The sequence below is a fragment of the Panicum virgatum genome, chromosome 1N (genome assembly GCF_016808335.1).
Source record: "Panicum virgatum strain AP13 chromosome 1N, P.virgatum_v5, whole genome shotgun sequence".
Taxonomy (NCBI): Eukaryota; Viridiplantae; Streptophyta; class Magnoliopsida; order Poales; family Poaceae; genus Panicum; species Panicum virgatum.
In genome coordinates, this window is record NC_053145.1 from 57150297 (window position 1) to 57174700 (window position 24404).

The 24404-nt window shown below is 43.8% G+C and overlaps 3 protein-coding genes across 6 annotated transcripts; all 3 read left to right on the forward strand.

Moving 5' to 3' along the window:
* Positions 1–1350: 1350 nt before the first annotated feature.
* Positions 1351–11043, forward strand: LOC120656908 (protein NRT1/ PTR FAMILY 8.3-like). Its single transcript, XM_039935134.1, has 6 exons — positions 1351–1624; positions 2051–2227; positions 8318–8426; positions 8623–8840; positions 8976–9368; positions 9935–11043. Exons 1-6 carry the CDS (start codon positions 1571–1573, stop codon positions 10886–10888), a joined length of 1905 nt encoding a protein of 634 aa, XP_039791068.1. The 5' UTR covers positions 1351–1570; the 3' UTR covers positions 10889–11043.
* Positions 11044–11841: 798 nt separating this feature from the next.
* On the forward strand, positions 11842–14698 carry LOC120656909 (ADP-ribosylation factor-like). Of its 2 annotated transcripts, XM_039935136.1 has the most exons (7): positions 11842–12123; positions 12235–12325; positions 12709–12824; positions 13195–13254; positions 13340–13405; positions 14070–14137; positions 14229–14698. In XM_039935136.1, the coding sequence occupies exons 1-6, from the start codon at positions 12067–12069 to the stop codon at positions 14109–14111; spliced, it is 432 nt and encodes a 143-aa protein (XP_039791070.1). In that variant the 5' UTR covers positions 11842–12066; the 3' UTR covers positions 14112–14137; positions 14229–14698. The 2 variants fall into 2 exon arrangements, with proteins under 2 accessions (XP_039791070.1, XP_039791069.1); XM_039935135.1 differs by lacking the exon at positions 14070–14137 and having other exon boundaries at positions 11845–12123.
* An 895-nt stretch (positions 14699–15593) lies between these two features.
* Positions 15594–24133, forward strand: LOC120656911. Of its 3 annotated transcripts, none has more exons than XM_039935137.1 (17): positions 15594–16181; positions 17073–17263; positions 17381–17521; positions 18367–18423; positions 18629–18723; positions 19604–19736; positions 20075–20254; positions 20531–20724; positions 20844–20910; positions 21140–21273; positions 21562–21628; positions 21956–22018; positions 22102–22340; positions 22424–22553; positions 22638–22745; positions 22971–23174; positions 23385–24133. In XM_039935137.1, exons 1-17 carry the CDS (start codon positions 15818–15820, stop codon positions 23667–23669), a joined length of 2652 nt encoding a protein of 883 aa, XP_039791071.1. In that variant the 5' UTR covers positions 15594–15817; the 3' UTR covers positions 23670–24133. The 3 variants fall into 3 exon arrangements, with proteins under 3 accessions (XP_039791071.1, XP_039791072.1, XP_039791073.1); XM_039935138.1 differs by having other exon boundaries at positions 22638–22730; positions 23385–24111; XM_039935139.1 differs by having other exon boundaries at positions 15686–16181; positions 23327–24133.
* Positions 24134–24404: the final 271 nt, after the last annotated feature.

The following is a 24404-nucleotide window of genomic DNA, read 5'->3' on the forward strand; positions in this document are numbered from 1 at the left end:
CTTGGGTAAAAATTTGTCCATATGTTATCTGCAGTTGAGCAATTTCAACAAAGTTTAAACCTTCATTGGATCTGCTCTTACTTGAGGCTCCAATTATGTGTCGCAACAAGTTGTCTATCTGATCATCAAGCATTTAATTTTCTTCAGTTAAGTTTTGCAAAAAGAAAAAGAAATCAGTTAAGGCATGAATTTTGTTGTAGAGTTAAAGAAAAGTATGAGCCAATTTGATTACGCTTTTTATTTCCATATTTCCACATGTACACTACACAATTTTCATTTGCAAAGATTTCCTTTTACCAATACCTTATCTATATGGAGTTGATCAACAAGGGAAATACAAAAGGTACGTTTGAGGGCTTCATCCTCCTATATTCATCATTTACGTAGGCTGTTCAAAAGTGAGGTAGGGTAGAGAACATTCTGAGTATCGTTCAAGTTCAGTTCAGTTGCTACTTGGGCGCTGTAGAAATGGCAATAGATCGAACTAAATAATATGTCATGTCTACATGTTGATATGATTATTCCTTTCCCACGGACAGCAACAAGCTCTCTTAGTTTACGGTATTATGAAAAATGCCTCTCCATGCTAAACTAATAACCGTGTATGTTATATATGGCGTGATGTCCGCGTATCGTGTTACCATGAAACGTGTGATCTTTTGAGTCATGGCGAATTCAGCACATTATGAAAAATGTGGAGTGCCACGTGCATAAAGATATCTGTTTATTGGTTGCTGTGACTTTAGCCTACGATACAATATAATTTCGCACTGCAATCTTATTTTTCCCTTTCCATCCTAGCCACTTTTGAAATACTATTCTTTATCGTGCGCATGGGCGCGCGCAAAACACTAGTGCTAGACACACGCGCGGGTAGGGAGCGCCGGGGACTGGCTCTGGTTGGCCGGGGCTTCCATTAGCCATATCCATAATCTATCATCCGGGGGCACCTAACCTACGTACCGAAGTCCGACGAACTGGGCAGCGGGCGGCTGTTAATCCATTTCCTAGCGCCGAAGTAAAACAGCACACTTCGCCCCCGGTTGCCCGGGCCCATGCGGTGGCGCTGCAACTGCAACCACGTACGGAGCCTGCAGGCCGCACCGGCTCGGCGTGTAGCGATCCAGCAGCGACCGTTCTACCCATGTTGGCATCGGCAACAAGTTCAGGGAAGGTCAAGGCTTTCAGGGTTCGTGCTGCGCGCAGCTGCCTTGCCCCGGTGAAAAACCACGCTGTTTTGAAGCGGTCTCGCCTCGCGCGCCCCCAATTATTTTACGTGAGCCGACAGCAACTTCATCTGCCCCATTATCAAATCACCTGCGGACCCGACCGACCGAGCTCGCCATTCACCAACCAATCTCTATCACTGCCTGGACGCTTCTTCCTATATAAGCCGCTGCCTGCTGCGTCGCAGCAGCTCTCGGCACCAGCACATCGCCGGAGCAGCGCAGAGGAGCCGGCGGCCGGAGGTCGGAGCCTGACCGGAGGAAGGCGCCGAAGCGCGCGCGAGAAGCACGGCTCTCTTGGCGGGATCAGCTCGTACCCGTTCCCAGGAGCTACCTCGGACGGCATGGATGCGGGGGACGCCATGGAGAGGGGCGAGCGCACGCGGCTCCGGCCCAAGGTAACCTAGCTCTTTCCGTTCGCTCTCGATCTCTCGCATAGTCGCATGGAGACGGCTTCGTTCTGCATGCGTGGGAGAGAGCGAGACGATTAGTTCCCAGGGATGAGAACATGGGAGGAGTAGGTAGCTCTAGCCGCCAGCAACAAAGACCAAGTCTAAAATGAAAAGGAACTTATTAAATTTTTATCCACCGGCACTTCTTATTGTCACCCACCGGCACAACTGGAGTTTTTTTTTAACGACAATTTATTTGTTGCTTGAATTTCCCTCCCAAAATATGGTTGAGACCTTGAGTACTCCTATGTTTTTTATCATCCTCTCCACCCATCCCCACTAAGATGAAACTGTTTTGGGCTACCAGCCCAACATATAGTCAAGCATGAGCATGACGACGACAACTGACGCTGTGCACTCTGCTGCTTGTAGCTGCTCGCTCTTCCATCAGGCCTCGGGCGCTCACCGTCCATGGGCACTCCACGCCACCTGACACTGACGCCCCACACACCGTCCAGGAGCACTCCACGCCGGCGGACGCCCCGCACGCCGGATCGGCTACGATGGACGATTGGAGCGAGGAGCCCAGTACCAGGAGGCACGGAAAAGGTAAAGAAACATTGCCTTGACTGTGTTCGATTAATCAATTTAGTTTTATTTTTTATGAAGGTTGAGTACTGATCTTGTTAAACTAGACAAATTTCATGGTAGAATATCACAATAATTGCTAAATGGTAGTACTGCTATTTTTGAACCTCAAAGCATATAGAGAGGAAGAACTGTTAGATTCTGTGGATCATCTAGGTGTGGATCAGTCGGGTAAACAACTTTCTGCTGGGGAAAATACCTTTGCTCATGTCCTCTGTGACCTCCACGTCACGTCATCGTCGAGGAACGCAAGGGTGGAGGACTCGCGGAACAGAGGCGGCGGCTACCTTGACGAAGGCGTGACGCAGTGGCAACGGCGGCTGGTGGCGCTTCCCGTCGCTTCAGCACATCCCTGATCGGCTAAGGTTTCTGTTGGGGCAAAGGGCGACGATCTTTAGACTATCTGTCACTGACCCCCACTCTTCCTTTTATATGTGTGCTGCGCGACGGGGGCCCACCAGCCTTCCATGGGCTGGGCGCCCCCGATCAGGGCGCGAGTCAAGGCCCGTTTGGTCCGTTGGGCCCAAACGGTGGAGATCAACACTAACATTCTCTCCCCTTGATCTCATCTCGTATTTTAACCTATCTCAATCTTTACTTCTTCATTCTTGATTCTTTATCTACCTACTCCATTACGGATTAGTGCATATGAGCATGCCTCATCGTCACGGTCAATAGCCGATGGACTTAACAGCTACAACACACCTCTCGGTTTTGAAATAGATATTTTAACTTTGGGCCCTTTATCATCCGGAAAACATAGGCTATACCATAAACCCATGTCGACTGTGTGTTCTCTGTACACACTAGGCGGCAAGCCTTTAGCAAGCGGATCCGCAGACACTTTCTGTCATTTATACTCACAATGCATTTCATCATGATTCCGGACTTTCTCCTTTACAACGTATAACTTTGTGTCAATGTGTTTGGCACCACACTTGACTTGTTGTCGTAGGAGCAAACTACTTTAATGGTTATTGCTGTTGTCAACCATTATCAACTACGGGTACAGGTTCCCTTAATCATTTTGCCTGACCCTCGGCCTCATATCATGCTATACCATGTTTTTGCATCACATTGATGATAATTGTTTCATTTTGGAGCTTTTCCACACAAAACCTCCAAGTGTGAAAGTTAGCGACAATTGTGGATTTCGCTACACATTTCACAAGTTCTACTTTTGTACTCACAACCTTTTGAGAGTACTTGATCTTTCCAACTTAGCATGAGGCCGATATTCTCAATTTCACTCCAGTGATCTATATCTGGATTGAACTTTTGCCAAAATAACCCGGATACACAAAATATGTCAGGGTAAGTTCTTTTCTTGCGCGCTTATAATGCTTTCAGCAGCTGAAGCATTTAGAACTATTTCCATTTCACATTGGTTCCTGGAACACTAAAGTTCTCAAAACTATTACCCTTGACGATAGGAACAGGCATTAGTTTATTCATATGCATACTTCATTTCTTTAGAATCTTTTCCAAGTATGTCTTTGTTGTAACCATAATACCCCTTCCTTTTATCTTGATGTGTTTCAATTCGTAGAATGAAAACCCATCACCAAGATCAAAATTTGAGGACAAGAGTTCTTTATCTATAACAATACATTAACACCACCACAGAAAGTAGGATGCTATCTTTATTTAAGATGTGGAAATCAGATTCCCATTCTTTAACTTTTCTTAAAAACTATTGTCCTCCTCAATCTCTTGGAAACCCAAAATTTCATACTGTTTCATTTAAACTTTAGATACCACCGTCTCTTGGCTTTCTTCAATCCATAAATGAATTTACTATTGTGGTATCCCGTATGTTCTTTCTTCTCTTTGACTAAAACTTTTGTCACAAATTTTGCTTTATATCTTTCAACATTCCCTCTAGAGTCACATTGCATTTTATAGGTCCATTATAACCTACTGTGATGGCTCTTTTAGGAATCACTTCTTTTTCCATGACCTTAACCCATGGAATTCTCGTAACTCTTCAAATGGGGTGGAATCAACATCAATTTGATTTTCTTTACTTTGTATAAGGCTGTTGTTGCTCCTTATTTGCCAAATGGCAATAGACTAATGAGATCCTGCATAACAAGATCCTTCTTTACTTTATTCATTTTCTTTAAGAGCTAACAACATGTGTTGTATACAACATCAGCACGTATGAGAAATTTGTTGTTCTCGAATCATCGAAGTGGACACGCATTCCCACTTCTCTTCAAGTCTTAGATCTCTACATGCCATGCTCCCCCAGATTTTGCCATCTTTTAAAGATGGCTATCAATAAATCTCTTTGTTTGGGTTCTGTTTGTTAAAAATTTTATATGTGCTCTGTAAGTATCATCTTACTATCTTTGAGGGCCGTCCAGCATAAATACTGGAATTTAACTATTTTTTTACATAGGGGTATCAGTATAGTGACTGTTGTACCCCCCTGACAGTCACATTCATTCTTTAATAGATCATCTCTTGCTTTCAATGCATAGTACGCATCAAAAAGTGCAGGGAAGTATCTTTCTTAACTGTTTCACATTTCTCCCCCCTCGAAATGTGGCACGAACTTTTCTGCCACAATTTCGAAATCTATTCATAACTCTTGTGAATGAGGAAACTTTTATTACTTCATCCACATGATTACGTCATGCAGGACAAAGTAATTTCTTAATTCGTATGGGAGTACTTTTTCCACATTTCACTTCGAGAACTCAGCAGAGTCCTTTATGACCGGTAATTTAGCGAGTCACGCTCGCGTATCATCCTTATCTTGAGGTTCGCATTTAACTTTCCATTCTTCTTAAACTCATTAAGCGCTTAATCACTGTGACACAATAGAAGTGCCCGATCAATTTTAGAATAGCATAAGAGATACTCCAAAAGTTCTCTCCCAGACTGGGATGCACCAAAAGCACATGAGTCATCACAACTTTCTCCCACCATGCGGGATAAAACTATGCCAATTTTAACTGCAATGCGGGTATTATTCTATACTTTTCCTGACAAAAAAGTCAGGATTGGTTCTTATCAAATTCAGAAATAAATCTGAATATTCCATGACACACATGCTTAATCTGATGTTGGTCAAATTAAACATGTATTGACTTATCACAACTTTGAATGAACTCAAAATGAATTCTTATTGATAGAGAGTACATAAGAGGCATTTCTCAAAATGAACTCTTATTGCTTTATCTACTCTTCTTGGATAAATATCCTGAGTACTTTTTCCAGTCAAGCCGTTCTTTACAGAGAATATATTCTCTTATGTAATGACCTTCTTTCTTTCTAAGTCACAAGTACCCAGTTCATTGTCTTTCGTCCTTCAAGGACAACATAGAACTCTTTGTCTGAAAAGTCAATGATCAATACTTTAAGTTCTATTCTATATCACAGTTGGGCAGAAATAGAATAATCTTTTACATTAATTATGTATCACCGTTGGGCAGAAACGGAATTAATGTATGGAAAACTCAATAAACTTTAAAACCATATATCTGCTCATCAAAATTAAATTCTCCCGTTGATTCGAATTTAATTAGAGGATAATCAACTTTATTGCAGCGCAAACTAGAAAATACATTTCTCTAGTTTGAGAGCAGTTCTTTAGCTATTCTCTGAAATGGTCACTTTGATGCAACATTTACCAGAGACCTTAAACTTCAAGGTATGATTCATGGAAAAATTATAATAATGTTATCATCAACGTTGGTCAGAAAATAACAATACCATAATTTACTTTGTGATTCCAGTAATGCTCAACTTTGAGACTTCAAATGGCAAAATGATGCCAAAACTTATCTTTAACTTAAGACACCATAAGCTTTTCTGAGACTTTAAACTTCAAATGTGTATTTAACCCACAGGGAAAAACTCATTTAAGAGTTTTATACTATTCTTTCAATTAAATCTTCTCGTTAGTTCCGACTTAATTGAAAGATAACATCATTGTAGCAGCGGAAAACCTTTTCTTTACAGATAAAACGCTTTGTACTCTTTAATTGTACTTTGTACTCTTTTTCTCTCCAAATAATTTATCTCGTTGGTTCAAAATTGAATAGAGATAAAACTGTACAAAACTTACTCAAAGTAGGCTCTCTAAACATGCTCTTAAAATTTAATTGTCCCGTTGGTTCGAATTAAATTGAAGGAGCAACTATTTAAACTTTGCAGCGGAAACATGTAGGAATTCTATTTTCAGAAGCATTACTGTACTCTTTTATCTCTAAACAATATACACGTTGGTGCAAAATTGAATATAAATTCAAACTATAATCAAAATCATCAAGAAAAACTTCTAAAAATAAGAAAACTTGAAATTTTCTTTTCTGTTGAAGCAGCCCGCTTGCGATTTTGGCCCGTGGCCGGCTCGCGCACGCCCTCCTGGGCCTTTGGCCCGACAGCCAACGACCGGGCCGCTAAACCGGCCCGGCTCGGCTCGCCCTCCTTTCCCTCACGGGCCGCATCCCGGCCCACGAGGATCCAGCCGCTCTCTGGCCGTCGGATCTTGATCCGACGGTCGGCCGTGTTCCCCGCGGGAACAAAAATCCCGGCGACCGGCCCTCCCCCTGAAACCCTAGGCCATTTCTTTCCCTCCCCCTTCTCTCTCCACGACGGCGGCGGCAGCCAGAGTGAAGGCATCGACGGCCATGGCGGCCGCGGAGGAGGACAAGGCGGCGCCGCCGCGGCTTGCTCGCCGGCGCGCGCTCTCACCGGTGGGTGAGCGCGTCGCCGTCGAGCTTGTCGTTGACGGCGCCTCGCGTTCGCGTCCGCGCGCATGCGCCCCGACGTCCCGGCGGCGAGCGGCGGCTCGACGTGCTGTGCTCCGGCGATCCGGCGTCCCGGCATGGCCAGCAGCCTGCGGTGGAGGAACGGCGGGTACGTCCCTCCGGCCTCAAACCCTAGGGTTAGGGTTCGTCGAACCGAATCCTTCTGTTCTTTTCCTTTTCGATTTGAGATCTATTTTCTTTTATTCTTTCGATCTGAGGACGAATCCTTCTTTCCCGCACCGAGTGGGCGGCGCCGCCGCCGTGCCGCCAGGCCCGGCCACCGGTCCAAATCCGGTGACCCTGGAGCGAGCTTCTCTTTTCTCTAGCTCTTCTTTCTCCCGGCTCGGCGTCCGCGCCGTCGACGGCCTCACGCCGCCTTGCCGTCCTGCTCTCACCCCTTTCTCTTTCAGCGCACGGAGCGGCGGTGACCATGAGTGGCCGAGGAGATGGCGGCGCCGCCGAATCCTCTCTTTTGGTCTCTGATATGAGATCCAATTTCACTTTCTTTCGTTCTTTTGATTTCTGATCGAAAACATTTCTTTTCGATCCCCAAAACTAGATCCACTCCGTAGAGCAGCTCTGATACCAATGTTAGATTCTGTGGATTGTCTAGGTGTGGATCAGTCGGGTAAACAACTTTCTGCTGGGGAAAATACCTTGCTCATGTCCTCGGTGACCTCCACGTCACGTCACCGTCGAGGAACGCAGGGGTGGAGGACTCGCGGAACAGAGGCGGCGGCTACCTTGACGAAGGTGTGAAGCAGTGGCAACGGCGGCTGGTGGCGCTTCCCGTCGCTTCAGCACATTCCTGATCGGCTAGGGTTTCTGTTGGGGCAAAGGGCGACGATCTTTAGACTATCTGTCACTGACCCCCACCTCTTCCTTTTATATGTGTGCTACGCGACGGGGCCCACCAGCCTTCCACAGGCTGGGCACCCCCGATCAGGGCGCGAGTCAAGGCCCGTTTTGGTCCGTTGGGCCCAAATGATGGAGATCAACACTAACAAGAACAATCTGCCTCTTTTTTACAGTGCATGCTCATGCTCAGAAAGCATAAAAGATGTCCACCAAAGATAGCGAATATCGACAATGCTTAGATCATATTGCTTGAATTTTGGTGGCACACCGCTGTTTAAGTTTGCATCGTCATGGTTGGAATCATAGATCCTCACTTCTGCTATGCAAATGGCGTCCACGTCATACCATACCGTTGGATTTTAGCCATGACATTTCAATATTCAGAGAGTAAACTACGCAGATTCATCATTCAGTGACAGAATTTGTACAGTTTTCTCCATTGCAGGGTCACAGGCCAGATCCTCAGGACGATAGCTTGCAAGTGCCGCTCCTGAATGAAAAAGAATGCACCGGCAGCAAGGCGCCAATGGTAGTTCTCGGTGAGAAAAAAGCTCCATGTTGCATTTGTTCTTTTCGAGGAACAGAATATTTATGACACCTTTTTCTAGCGGAAAAAAATACAGACACAAAATGGTAGTTTTACTGTGATAATTTACAAGAACCGAATCTAAAAACTTTGGAACATTATGTGTTCGGAGCCGGTACTAATTGCTGGAGGACCGCTGCCGCGCGCAGGGTTCGAGTGCTTGGAGAGCACAGCGTTCAATGGCATCTCGACGAACTTGGTGATGTACATGGAGACCGTCCTCCACGGCAGCAACCTGGCCAGCGCCTCCAACGTCACGATGTGGTTTGGCACCAGCTACCTGACGCCGATCTTCGGCGCCATCATCGCCGACGCCTTCTGGGGCAACTACAACACCATCCTCGTATCCCTCACCATCTACCTTCTTGTATGTGCCCTGCTTTCTCGTGCATCCCAACCTAACTGATTTGCATTCCGGACAAGGACATTGATCAGTCATGTCCTCATGGCAACTGATTCTACATGGCAACTGATTTTATCTGCGTGTGCCGGCCATCTGCAGGGAATGATCCTGGTGACCTTCTCCGCATTCATGCCGGCAGCCACGGTGCTCGCTGCCTCCTCGGTGTTCAGCGCGCAGACCGTAGCGTTCGTGGGGCTGTACCTCGTCGCGATCGGGAGCGGCGGTGTGCGGTCGTCGCTGCTGCCGTTCGGCGCGGAGCAGTTCGATGACGACAACGCGACCGACCGGGAGAGCAAGGGGTCCTTCTTCAGCTGGTTCTACCTCTGCGTCGACTTCGGCCCGATCGTCTCTGGTCTCTTCATCGTGTGGATCCAGGAGAAAGTCAGCTGGGGCCTCGGCTTCGGCATTTCCACCGCCTGCCTCGCGCTCGCCTTCGCCGCCTTCGTGCTCGCCACGCCCATGTACAGGCCCGTATCTGGGCACGTGCAGGCCGTGCGACCGCACAGGGCCCCCCGAATTCGAAGGGCCCCCAAAATATTAGGTATATATTAGATATAGTCATGCAAACATTTTAATTTAGTTGATTGTTTAACCCAATTTGTGGTAAAATATGGCCCAAATTGCTCCTAAAAGATAAATTGTCGTAGGCGTAACACTTGCCACTTTTTTTTTACATGGGTGCTATTTGGGGTCACGTGTGTGATCTCAAGTGTATCTGTCACAGCACCCCAACCTCTTCAAGATTTCATGTTTTGGAGATAAAATCGGCCTAATAAACCAGACCCCTCAATGCTTTGTTGCTAGAACAAACTTTTTTTCGGAAAAAAAATTTTGTTGCCCAAACAATAACAATTGTTCCAGCAACAAAAAAAATTTCCGGAACAAAAAATAGTTATTGGGCCTTATGTGATGATTTAACTATCAGTCACACGTGTGACTTCTAACATTTGTGCTTTCACACAGCACATCGCGCTCGTGTGACTTCTAACATTTGTGCTTTCACACAGCATATCGCGCTTGCCGACTGGTATCGCTTGGTATTCATGATCCTTCACTAGATCACCAAGGCCCAATCCATTGTTTCGCTCAGGGCCCCCGAATTTGCCGGTACGGCCCTGCCCATGTACAAGCTCCCCGTGCCCACGGACAAGGAACCCGCCGACGCTGGCACGCTCTGCGATGACGGCGACAAGGTGGACATCATCTGCGAGTCGGCGGACTTGAAGGATATACCGGAGGAGGCGGGCTCGTCGTGGAGTCTCCGCACCATGCTGCAGGGGGAGGAGCTCAAGATCCTGCTGCGGCTACTGCCCATCTGGGTCACCAGCATCGTCATGTCCTCGGCGTACACGCAGATGAACACCACCTTCATCCAGCAGGGCAACGCCATGAACGTGTCCATCCTGTCGGTGAAGGTGCCGGCGGCGTCGATGGGCTCATTTGAGGTGGTCTGCGTCCTGACATGGGTGCTGCTTTACAGCAAGGCGATCGTGCCGGCGCTGAGGGAAAGCGGATTCTCGTTCGGCGGCAGCGGCGAGCCGACGCAGCTGCAGCGCATGGGCGCCGGCCTGCTCCTCATGGCTCTAGCAATGGCGATCTCGGCGCTCGTGGAGATGAAGCGGCTCGGCAGCGCGGCGCGCGGCGAGGAGATCACCATCGCGTGGCAGATCCCGCAGTACTTCTTCCTGGCGGGCGCGGAGGTGTTCTGCTACATCGCGCAGCTGGAGTTCTTCTACGCCGAGGCGCCGGAGACCATGAAGAGCACGTGCACGTCGCTGGCGCTGCTCACCATCGCGCTGGGCAGCTTCCTGAGCTCGTCCATCTATGCCATCGTGGCGGCGTTCACGGCCACGGGGGGTAGTGCAGGGTGGATCTCCGACAACCTCAACCAGGGACACCTCGACTACTTCTTCTGGGCCATGGCCGCCATGTGCACACTCAACTTCTTCGTGTACACCGCCTTCGCCAAGAACTACAAGCTGAAGAATCAAGACTCCGTTCTCATGACATGATTAGCAGCTGCTCTGTTTGCTTCTCGTATCTTGTCCATTGTCCATAACAATGTTGCCCAATTGCCAAGTTCTTGCTCCATGGTTAGTATATCTATCGATAGGAAATGTACAGAACAGAGGTATTGTATAAGAATATAACGGATGATTTTTCCCTATTGTGTTTTTTCGTTTTTGATAAAAATGGAAAGTGCACAACAATTTTTTCTTAAACTTTTGGTTACTTCTTCCAGCTGAAAGATTACATGACATCAATGTCAATGCGTTCCTTTTCTATTGTACAGTTGTATATACTCCAATTCGTCAAGGCAACGTATCTAGTGCAAACCAAGGACCTCGTGCAAACCCGTGCAAACCTACTAAACAAAGTTTCAAAAAATTCTGAAAAAAATCATGAATGTGCTTCTCACGTTACGTCATCAATATATAAAATTTCATGGTCAAATTCGTCTTACTCTAGAAGTTACAAAAAAGACAAATTTGAGATGCATTTGAACCATTATTGTTGTCAGAAAATTTGTCTTTTTTGTAACTTCTAGAGTAAGACGAATTTGACCATGAAATTTTATATATAGATGAGGTAAGCTGAGAAGCACATTCATGATTTTTTTCAGAATTTTTTGAAACTTTTTTTAATAAGTTTGCACGGGTTTGCACAAGATGCTTGGTTTGCACCGGATACGTTCCCATTCGTCAAAGTTTTTTTTTTTTTTTGAATTCCAATTTTGATGTCGCTTATGCATTTTCAAATAAATTGAGAAGCGGTTGGATTGGGCCTACATTTTGCTTCCACTGGTCCTTTCTGGCCCATCATGAAAACAGGGAATAAAACGGTGTGCGCCGCCGTACCCATCGTTTGACGGGACGGAGTCGCCGTCTCGCAGACCGCGTGCTTGCTACGCACACCCACCTTCTCGTGTAAGGATCGGACGGCCCAGATGCGTTCCCAGGGCATATGCTCGAGAAACTTCTAGCCTTCGTCACAAAGGCTTGCACAACTAGTTCTGGCCTTCTGGGAAACTACTCCGCAAGGACCAAGAGTCCAGAACCTCGCCAGCTTTCATCAGCTCCGGCGACTTGGAGAAGGACGAAGCCACAAAATCCGATCGAAAGTTTGGTGCTTGCAAGGCGAGGGGAGTGGATTTCTGTGCGTGGTGAGGGAAGTGGATTTCCGTGCGCGGATGGGGCAGGCGTTCCGCAAGCTGTTCGATGCCTTCTTCGGCACCAGCGAGATGAGGGTATGGTTGTATTTTTTTTCTGAGAATTTTGTTCCCGCTGTTTGGCTGATGTTCACGAACTGCTTTCTTGTATCTTCTTGTTGATTTTGTTTTCGTGATGCTTGATTTCAGGTCGTGATGCTTGGGCTGGATGCCGCGGGCAAAACCACCATCCTGTACAAGCTGCATATCGGGGAGGTTTTGTCGACTGTTCCCACGATTGGTAGGTTCCAGAAACTGATTACTATGGTGATTTTTTTTAGTTGACTTAATGTTACCAAGAATTTACTGATGTATTGCTGAGGCAAAGAGGAACTGAGGAAGAAATTTATGCTTTTGCTAGATGAGGGTTGCGACTTTGCTGTTACAGATTTGTCCTAATGATTAGCTGAGCACCCTTACATGACCAGTACATCTCTTGTGATTAAATACTTATTGTAGCAAACTCCTAATAGCCAATTCCAGAGTTATCCTGCTAAACAGCTTTACCCTATCAGCTAGTATGTTTTAAGGGTTTTATGAGGTCAATTCCAGGAACATGTTTTGCTTTGCCTGCAAAGTGCAAACTAAGTGATGATTCTATGTTTCTGATGCTACTACCCCTAGGTTTCAATGTCGAGAAAGTGCAGTACAAGAATGTGATGTTTACTGTTTGGGATGTCGGTGGCCAAGAGAAATTGAGGCCCCTGTGGAGGCACTACTTCAACAACACAGATGGCTTGGTATGTTCATTTACTTTGGAGTCAAAAGAAATTTGCAAAATGATAATGTTCTGTACCCTTTGCTGTGTAATCATTCTGCTTACTGAGCTGTATTATTTAAAATGGTTGAAATTTGTGGCTCTCGAAAGTATATTGTAATGTGATTCTTGTTGCCTATCTATGATCTTCAGAGTTGTTTCTGAAAGTATTTGTTCAGTGAATTAGCGTGGAACTGGGGATAATCTTGAAAATATTTAATATGTGAAACTTTATTCATTTATCCCTTCTTACAAAAGAGTTCAGCTTCGAATTCTGGAAAAAATTTCCATGATCATGACGAGTTATTCTTTATAATAGATTGCTGAATTTCTATGCATGTCCTGAGTTGCAGATCTACGTGGTTGATTCATTGGATCGAGAGAGAATTGGAAAAGCCAAAGCTGAATTTCAGGTATTTTAAATTGTTGTACTCATACCTGCTCATCTGTGAGTTGAACTTTCATTAACCAAGCTAATATTAAATGCCTTTGTTGCAGGCAATAATTAATGATCCTTTGATGCTTAACAGTGTCATATTGGTATTTGCCAATAAACAAGATATGGTGAGTCAACAACACTTGGCACCTCCCTGGCTCCCTTTAACACAAACATTCTTAAAAATAATCTCAATTGGAGTACAGTGGACATGTTTTCCTTTATCTAAGTTACAACGCTGCTTTGTTATAATGTATTTGACAGTTTGCAAAAGTATTGTACTTATCAAATCCTTTTTGTGTCCTTTGATTTAATTTTTAATTTCATATGTTTTACACTTATGTTAAAAATTGATGACCACCCCGTCCAATCCTTTATTTTTTAATGGAATGTGGTAATGTCAGAATATTTGTTCTTGCTGAAAATTGATGCCCAAGCTTTTCAAACATGCATTTGTATTCCAAGAGGCACCTTTACTTCATTTGAATGAAGATTAGTCCATATGAATAACTCATATAAAACTGCATTTCATCGTGTCATATCAAAATCTATTGTCTTTTTGAACAAATCAAAACCTATCGTCTTAAAGAATGCTTCAGTCACACCTTAACTATATTGTGTTGGATCACTTTTACTCACAGTATGTAGTATAATTTATGTGTATATGAGATTGCATTTCTTTGACATCCTTGTTATGAGGTGAGTACTGCATGGAAAAAATAGAATCATGTGCCATAAAACATATTATTACAGTCTGCAAGCTGCATCTCATTTGCTTGCTTGTTGCTATAGATAGTCTGTGTCTGGATCAGTTCCTGTACCTGTACTGCATAGAACGCCCTCTGTATCTTTTTGATGAGGTAGCGAGTAGACATATCTTTGCTGCTTCTCTTTGAACTTTTTAGACTTAGCTAACTGAAACTTCTGATGTAAATTTCCTTGTTTCTTCAGAAAGGGGCAATGGCACCAATGGAGGTGTGCGAGGGCCTTGGCCTTTATGATTTGAAAAATCGCATCTGGCACATCCAGGGCTCTTGTGCCCTCAAAGGTGATGGTCTATATGAGGGCTTGGACTGGTTGGCAAGCACGCTGAAGGAACTGCAAGCTTCAGGTCGCCTACCGTCAGGAGGGACCTCGTTGTTCTAAGCAGCAAGCCTGCATGTAAAATCCTTTGGCTGGAGGATGCGCTTTTGTCCTAGATTGTACTCATCCCTGGGATAAGGGGATGACCATTTCTTGTCTATGATCTAACCTGTGACGTAGGTCTTGTAAATTTCGTTGCAAGTTTATATACAAAGCTAACTGGGCGGATGCATTTGTTCATATATGAGAACTGATAAGTCAAAATCCTTGTGATGTAAACGTTTCTGTAAATTTGAGTTGGCAAATGCAATTTATCTCGACAAGTTGCTCATTATAAATTTATATCTGATCTGATGGTTCATCGGGATGGAGGTTTGCACGAAACATGAGCCCTGTGCCTCCTAAAATTCTGGTCGGATCTTTTGGTGGGCTGCTACACCTAATTCGCTTCTACCTGTTCTTCTGGAACGCATTTGAATATGTGGTACCTACGGATTTTTTTTATTTGATGCGGTGCCTAATATGTGTGTGAATAATCCAGGTCGAGAGCAGCCAACGTAGGCTGTACTTGTGCCATTTCTTTTTTGAAAAAGAATCTTCAGTCATGCCTAACCGCTACAAAATAAAAAATAAAAATATCTTGGAAAACCAAGCCACGAGGCAGAGAGACAGCAGCAAGTCGAGGGCCATGTTTAGCTATGGGTCACATCAAAATTTCACAAAAAAGACGAATGCCATCAAAATTTCACAAAAAGACGAATGCCCACATGCAGTACTAAATGAAATCTATTTGCAAAAAAAATTTAGAAATTGGTGTAAATTTTCGAGACGAATCTAATGAGCCAAGTTTTATCATGATTGGGTACAATTAAAATTTCACAAAAAGACGAATGCCCGCATGCAGTACTAAATGAAGTCTATTTGCAAAACCTTTTTAGGAATGGGTGTAAATTTTCGAGACGAATCTAATGAGTCAAGTTTTATCATGATTGGTTACAGTGATGCCACAGTAACCGCACCCAATCATCTTCTAGTCGTATGGTCAAAGACCTAATTAGCTAAAGCAACTGCTACAATACCATAGTTGTGGAGGTAATTTTATAATTAGACTTTATTTAATACCCCTAATTAGTGGTCAAAACATCATTTCTCTGAATTGGAAACGTTTTCACGCCTAAACCAAACATGGCCGAGAGGCGAGAACCGTGACGAACACAGCGACAGAAGGAGAACAGGAGACGCAGAGCGAAGCAGCAAGCGAACGCAACTCGGCGTGCGCCCCGTGACCCAGTTCCCAGCAGCAGCCACACAAACGGACCGCCCCTCCCGGCCTCAGCTCTCCCCAGCTCACCCCCTCCACTCCTCGTCGGCTCGTCGTCACTCGCGCGCGGTGCGGAGTGACCCTCATCGCGAGGATGAGATAGGAGCGAGGCCGCCCGCCCGGCTCGCTCGCTCGCATGACGCCATCGCCAGCGTCAACTTCAGCCTCCGACTCCGGGATGCTCGGCCGCCGCCTCGCGCTGCTCCCGGCGGCGGCCGCCGGGGCGCGCGGGGCCACGGCGACGCGGGCCCGGATGAAGGTGGGGTGCGTGCTGCTCGACCACGTGGCCCCGCGGCTCGCGGTGGCCTCGACAGCGCTGGTGGGAGCGCGGGAGGTGATCGCGGCAGCCGCCGCCGCGGGCGCGGGGGGAAGCGGCGCGGTGCACGGCGCCGTGGCGTCGACGCTCGCGCAGGTCGCGGTCACCGCCGTGGCGATCGCCTCGGGGGCGTGCCTGTCCACCAAGGTCGACTTCCTCTGGCCTCGCATCGAGCAGTTGCCAGGTAACAACGTTCTCTGTGGAATTGTGTCGATCTCTTGTAGTCTAGTGAATTGACTACCTAATTGGAAGTATAGGAGCATTTCATCAAGCAGTTAATTGCTGAAACGTGACTGTTTTTTTGGATGCGATAAGCAGTTATCTTCAGCCATAAGCGATTCAGTGAACTGCACGCACAGTTCTATTTGGAACGAACTAATTGAGCATACCTCTATGCTTCCATTTCGTTAGCATGGATCCGTGATACTGTTGGAATATAAGTGAATTGCCCACCTCTCCCCATCAGCTTAACCTTTTGGGTTGAACTGTGCACCGACCAGTTCAACCCAAAAGCTTAAGCTGATGGGGAGAGGTGGGCAATTCACTTATATTCCAACACTCCCCCTCACGTGGAGGCTCCCTCAGGCCTCGGACGTGGAATAGGAGCGATCAACAATTATTTTATTTAATTGCGCTAACTAGGATTCGAACTCGAGACCTCTGGCTTTGATACCATATTGAGTTGCATGCACCAACCAGTTCAACCCAAAAGCTTAAGCTGATGGGGGGAGGGGGGCAATTCACTTATATTCCAACAATGACTATATGCTGTTTTCATTGCATCTTAACTTATTTCGAATTTTGTCTTGTTTTATCAAAAGGCATTTCGTTCCATATCAGAATGTAAGACGCCAACATGCTAACTCATTGGATTAATTTTTTTCTTTGTGGTTTTAACATTGTAAATCAGTAATCCAATTTGGTTTGTACCTTGTAGTTTTCTTGTAGAAACACTCTTACTTCACCGCTGGGATTATTGACACAGTTATAACAATTTGTGACTGCATGATCTTCACCAATTAGATGTTTGTATCATTCTGATGACTATCTCATATTGCATTCTGTGCCTTCGCAGATACACTTATATTTGAAGGAGTAGAGGTGACAGGATACCAGATATTTGAGGACCCAAAGGTGCAGAAAGCAATAGAATTTGCTAGTACAGCGCACCTTGGCCAGTTTAGGAGAACAGGAGATCCATATGTTACACACTGCATACATACTGGGAAAATTTTAGCTGCCTTGGTTCCATCAACTGGAGAAAGAGTATGGCTTACCTCTCTTTTTGTTTTCCGTGAGTATATACTTCATTTTTCTTCCAAAGCTTAATTGGTGAGTACTTTTCTTCTTTCATGAGTGTTTTTCTTCTTTCTTCCCTTGTAGGCGGTTAATACAGTTGTGGCTGGCATTCTTCACGATGTTGTTGATGATACATCAGAGAGTTTGAAGAGCATCGAAGAGCAGTTTGGTGATGATGTTGCTAGCTTGGTATCTGGTGTATCAAAATTGAGCTACATAAATCAGGTAACATCTATGTTAGTGAAATGCGTTATTGAGCATAGAAATAATACCCTGCTAAGGGCCTGTTTGGGACCGTGGTATGCAGAAGCGGGTTGCAAATAAGCAGAACGCAGCTCTCCCCTCGCTTCTCGCGTTTTGGCCGCTCCTAGTTCATTTGCTCGCTTATCACGTTGAGCGCGGCTGTCGAACGCGCATCCGCCGCAGGCCGTTTGGCAGGATTTTTTTGCTTTTTTCGCTGAAATGCGTCGTAGACGCCGTCCCAAACACAAACAGGGCCTAACATTGTTGAGGAATCCTTGATGGCTCAAGTACTCAGACATATGGTTTTGGAATGTAATACATTATTGAAGCATGCCAATTTCCATTTATATTTCTCCATTATATTGAAGCATGTCAAACTATCCATTATACACCTTACACATGTCAATTCCTTTATTCCATGTTGTTAAATTTAGCTCTTGCAACTTTGATCTGTCCAAAGTCTTTATTAGCTTTATTTAAATAGCAGCCCCTCTGTTCTTTTTTAGATGTTGTTTTAGCAATCAACATATGGAACTTGGAATGAGAAGCAATCAATTCATACACGTATAACATGTTAATCCCATCTTGATTGCCTAGACATCCAATCAATGGCACCCAATCAGCCAACCCACCACACTCATTTGATCCAAACTGCACCTTCAAATAGTTTTAAACATGTGCTCTTCAGGAAAACTCCACCTAGAAACCAAAAAATAAGACCTATTTAAGAATATATCCAACTTTCCTTGTTTGAGATTGGAGAGAGTGCTTTATTTCTGTCAGAAAAGTTCTTGCTATTATTCATTATTGTTTTCTGTGAGTTGCAGCTACTGCGCAGGCATCGGCAAAAAAGCACTGGTGGGAGCACTCTTACTTCAGAAGAAGTATGTTCCCTTCTTCTAGCCTTTAGTGCATGGTGATGTGATTATATTGAACTATTTCAGTCCACTTGCTATGTACAATTTTAATATCTTCAGATGCCAGAACAATTAATCAGCATTCTTTTGAAAAAAGCTGTCAGATGCCAGAAAAGTATATAACACTGCTTTCTGGAAACCCTGGCTTGATTATCCTCTTTTTGTCAGTCAGGCAAATAATCTGCGTGTTATGTTACTGGGGATGGTTGATGATCCTCGTGTGGTGCTCATCAAGCTGGCAGACCGCTTGCACAATATGCGAACTATGTATGTCATGTCACTCTAAGACTTTCACCATTATTTTGTGTGTCCTGCTTGTTATTTATCCTTTACATGTAAATATGCCCTTTTTATCTTATAAAAATTTGAGAGCTTCAGTTCTTATCGATGTTCTCTTTATTCACCATGTTCCCTTTCCATGTTATGCTGTCAGCTTCTAATATTTCCATCAGAAAATAGCAAGCCTAAATTTGAAGGAATTAGGAATAGGACTGCTCATGGAGAATGAGCCATAGCAATGCAGTACGAACCTTTTCCCCCCTCAAATGCGCAAGAGAGCTGTGTAATTGCATTCAGGAAAAGAAAGTGACTACAACCCCGACACACTCCACACAAGGAATAGTTTACATTAGCGCCACGCATGAAAGGAAGATAACGACCCAAGACACACACAGCCCTAAATCAAATGTCCAGATGCGCTAACCCCCTGGCACCAGCATACCCCAAAGGCCAAAGCTGTGGCTCAGCTCCATTGAAGACACAATCATTCCAATGCTTCCATAGCATCCAAGCACTAAGAACAATCAGCGAATTCAACCCCTTGTTTTATGGCCAGGCCACCAAGAAATTGACCTTAATCCACCAATCACTGAACACATTATCCTCTAAAGATGGCGCAAGAACCTGGAGACCATCTTGTTGCAGCATGTAGAACCACACCTGCAGCCTCCTTGCAACATAAGAATCATTTCGGCGTATCATAAGACAGTCCAACTCATTTCAATGCTTACCCTTCTAGGTACTTTACTTTATCTGCATGCAGATATGGTCCAGTTTTATTGAGATACTCCTAATCTTGACTTCACTATGCTTTCAAAGGGCTGTTGGATTCCATAAGTTTCGGACCTTACAGAAAGCTTTATTGCAGTTATGCTCTTCCTGTACCGAAAGCTGAAGCTGTTGCTCAAGAGACATTGGCTGTCTGGTGTTCACTTGCTTCTCGTTTGGGAGTCTGGGCTTTGAAAGCTGAGCTGGAAGATTTATGCTTTGCTGTTCTTCAGGTTTTAATTCTATTTGACATATTGATTTACTGTGAAATGTTTACTTCGTACCATAGAACTTCAAGGAGTCTAACAGGCATCTAGATGCTTTGGAAATTTCAAAGAAACAATTTTCTTGTTGAAAGTGTGTATTCATTCAAATTGGTAAATCCATGCAAGGCACACAAACAAACCTTTGATGGTCTTCTATCCTTCACGCCTCCTTGGCTGGGCCCCAGTTTTGTAATTTGCCATTTTACCCTTTATTTTATTTTTGAAATAAAGTTTCTCTGTAATGCACTTTCATAATGTATGTATGTGTATATTTTAGTTATTAAATACCTCTGTTATCCATGCAGCCTCAAATCTTCAAGAAAATACGATCTGAACTTACTTTAATGTGGAGTAGTACGGGCAAACCTAAAAGTATGAGAAGATCATCAATTAGAAGTGAATTGCTTGCCTCAATGAAAGATGGGCATATGGCATCTATCCAAGATTTGTTTAGTTCATGCAACCAAGAAAAACCAAATATGAAGGTGACTGTATTGTAAATTGCAAATGTTTGGGTTTTCAGTGATGCCTGTACACTGATCTTTTATTGTCAACATTGACATTTTTCATCAGTATTCTCATTTGCATTTCCTAATGGCATATTTGTTTTTTTAATATTTTCATATAACAGCAATTACCTCTTGTATGGACATATAGATATGAACAAAAGCAATGAATCATTCCTGATGTTCGTTGCCGGGTAGAGCATCCGTATGTGACATCCAGTATCTTAATATATGAATTATGCTTTCTATGTGCAGGACCTATTGCAGGCTGTATTGCCATTTGACATCTTTTTGGATCGGAATAGGCGCTCGTACTTCCTTAGCAATGTCAATAGTAGTTCTGGAGAACCTATACCGAAACCTAAAATTGTTGGCGATGCTGCTGTTGCATTAGCATCTTTGGCATCTTGTGAGGAAGAACTTGAGCGAGAATTACTCATATCAACATCGTAAGCTCGATTCTTATTAATGTCCTGAGTGCACAAAACAGTCCCTCATTTTGTTACCATTGCAGAATACTAATATTGTAGTGATTTTTAATTCCTGAATTATGTAATTTCTTGTTTAGGTATATACCTGGGATGGAAGTGACTTTGTCGAGTCGACTCAAGAGTTTATACAGTATCTACTGCAAGGTATTACTATATATACAGAAAAATCAAGTGTGTTGTTTATAAGTACATGTCTCATCTACCATGACCTTAAAACGTAATTAGTTGTGCTGGAGTTTTGAGTTAATCAAATTATTTTTCTTTTGGAGGAAATTATTATTTTTAGTCTAATCAAATTAGTGTTCTTGTATCAACTGCATTCTATGTGATGATTTCCTGAGTTACTAACCGTCTAACACATTCCATCTCACAGATGAAAAGGAAAGATGTAGGACTTAGACACGTGTATGATGTTCGAGCATTGAGGGTGATTGTTGGGGACAAAAATGGTGCATTGCATGGACCTGCTGTCCGGAGTTGTTACAGCATTCTTGATATAGTACACAGGTAATTAGCATCTTTTGCTGGAATTACTCATGTCAATGAGGCAAGACATACTAATGCATGACTTGATATAAGGAAAAAAACTTTAAAACATTTTACATGCGTGAACTTATTTCTGTATTACCTAATAACTAGGTCTTATCATGTTTGTCGCATGAAAGTTTGTTGTCGGTTAATTTGATATCTGTTTTTATATTTGATTTGAGTCCACAATGCACTAGATGATGTTTCAGTTTAAAACTTTTAAGTTGTTCGCTTTCAAGCTTCATAAATTGTCTGCTCTACCTGCAGGCTATGGACTCCAATTGATGGGGAGTTCGATGACTACATTATCAATCCTAAGGGTAGTGGTTACCAGGTAAGAATCATCTAACCTCAATCTACACATAACTTGCTTCGTTAATTTGAGGCAGTACCCTTAGCAACCTGGAGCCGGTAGCCCAGTCTAACATGCACATGTAGCCACTAGCCAGGATGAAATTTTCCAAATGTTAGCGTTCTGAGTTATTCAGTGGCACTGTTGTGGTGGCCCAGGTCCCAGGCTAGGAGTACGCCAGTTCCATTCATGGACTGGGCAAGAGTTGAACTGATTTGCTTACAATTGTAGGCTGCTGAAAATAGTAGTACACGTCTGATTCCTCCTCCTTTTTTGCTTATTAGTTTGCTGGGTTTTTTTTCTCTGTAGTCACTCCACACAGTCGTTCAGGCATCTGATAGCTCACGACTGGAGGTCCAAATTAGAACCCAGGTAAATAATTTTCTCTCTCTTATTTGAATAACTTCATATAGTTCATGCCTCATGTTTATCCTGATGGAGGCCACTCTTCACAGCGAATGCATGAGTACGCTGAACATGGACTTGCTGCTCATTGGCTTTATAAGGAGAGCAAAGTTGAGTACAGAGGTGGCATGAGTAAGAGAATAAGCCAAAGTACGTCGTATTCATCTAGTTCTTCAGAAGATGAAAGTTCTATATCAGATGATCTTCCATCAAAGTACAGTTCTTTGAAAGTGGGGCATCCGGTGCTACGAATTGAAGGTAGTCACTTGCTAGCAGCTGTCATAGTCAGGTATAGCATCATTCAGAAACAGAAACTGTATTTTATTCTGGAAGATCAACTTTCAGCTGATATCTGTTTATATCAATTTGCAGTATAGATAAAGGAGGGAAAGAATTGATTGTTGCTGTAAGTTTTAGCCTTGAAGCTTCTGAAGCTGTAGCTGAGAGAAGGTCATCTTATCAGTTGAAGCGTTGGGAAGCCTATGCTAGGCTTCATAAGAAGGTCAATGTGATAGCAATTTCACTCTTCCTGAGTTATTGTGATAATATTTTCTGTCTAATACAGTAATACCAACACTAATTTCAGGTTTCTGAGAAGTGGTGGTGTGCACCTGGACATGGTGATTGGTCAACAAATCTGGAGAGGTACACATTATGCCAGGATGGCATATTTCATAAGGTCTGTACTGTACAGGTGAAACATTATTATCTCTTTATCACTTTGTTTCGCTTCTGTCTTTTGTTTTGTTCTATATTTCCTGAGAATAGAGGACTGCTCTTGCGTGTACATTTGGAACCATTGAAGAAACTGAAAATTGTAGCAGTGACACAAGTTACTTTTTTTCCCCCTGAAGTCCTAATGTGCCATTTCAAGTCATGGTTATGATTATATCTTTACATCAATAATATCTTGTTGCAGCAAGACCAATTTGGGAGACTTTTGCCTACATTTATTCAAATAATTGATTTGACGGAAGAGGAAGAGGAAGAGTATTGGATGGTCGTATCTGCCATATTCGAGGGCAAAGAGACTTCCAGTCTACCATCTGAATCGAGTTATGCTGATAAATCGCCATCTGATCCTCCGAGTTCTACTCCATTAAGTGACCCCATCAACAATAAGGTTAGCTAGCCTACTCTATCTGTCTACATGTTCTCTCAATTTTGAGAAAGGAAAGCTTCTATACAGTCGTTGTAGCTGCTGTTCTTGCACCATTCAGTGTCTACATCTACTTATCTCTCTGTCTCTCAGCTTCTTTCATGTGGAATTGATAGGTATTCCAATTTCCAAAGGGAATATATGAATCCTTATTGTTTCCATGTGCTCCGACAGGTGCAATTGCTCAGGACCATGCTTCAATGGGAGGAGCAAGTTCATCGTGGCACATCTTTGGCAGAGAGAAGTCTTGGTGCAAGCACCTGCACAAAACCAATCCTGCATGAGGTGGCCATAATCTTCTGGCCAAACGGGAAGATTATGAGGATGAGCACTGGTAGCACAGCCGCTGATGCTGCTAGAAGAATGGGCGTTGAAGGGAAGCTACTTTGGGTCAATGGCCAACTAGTGCTGCCCCAAACAGAGCTCAAGGATGGCGATATAGTTGAAGTGAGATTGTAGATGCAATGCAAGCTCCAGTTTCTGTTACTCCTTTCTCAGGATTATTGATCATATGTTCAGATCAGATTGGTTCCTCAGTTCTTGCCTGAGTCTGGCAGTGCACTAGACTGGAGAATTGTAGACAGAGAACCAAACCCCAATTGTACAGTCCATTTGTCGAAATGAATCGAAGGATGCAGGATTTAGGTGTTGTAAGTGTTGTATCGTACACGAGTTTACTGTGTAGTGTGTACATAAGCTACTGCAAGTATAAGCAATATGTCTAACTGTGCTTAACCCACAGCTACTGCGGCAGTGTAAATTCCTGCAAGTAAACGCTGTAGTATTGTGTAGTCAGTGATGCACAGTTCAGTAGAGGGACTCTTAGTCTGCAATGTGTTTGTACGTAACGGCGTGCAGATACGAAGTATCACTACTTACTATTGGATTTCCCATACTATAAGTTTTTCTGTCCATATTATACATTTATCTGTGTCCAGTATGTCCAAACTTTATTCCCCATAATAATAATAATTTGGCAAGTAAAGATTGCAAGAAAAGACTTGGAAAAACGCAAGCATTTGCAACTGCCAACTAGTACTTCGGAGCGATTTCAGAACAAATCAGACGAACGCTGTGATGAACTGATGATGACTATTGATTAACAGCATGGATTGGCTGATTTTATGGTCTACAATTTCGAAATGAAAACAGAAATAAAATTGCGCTATTTAGCTGGTTGCTTGTTCATACTAC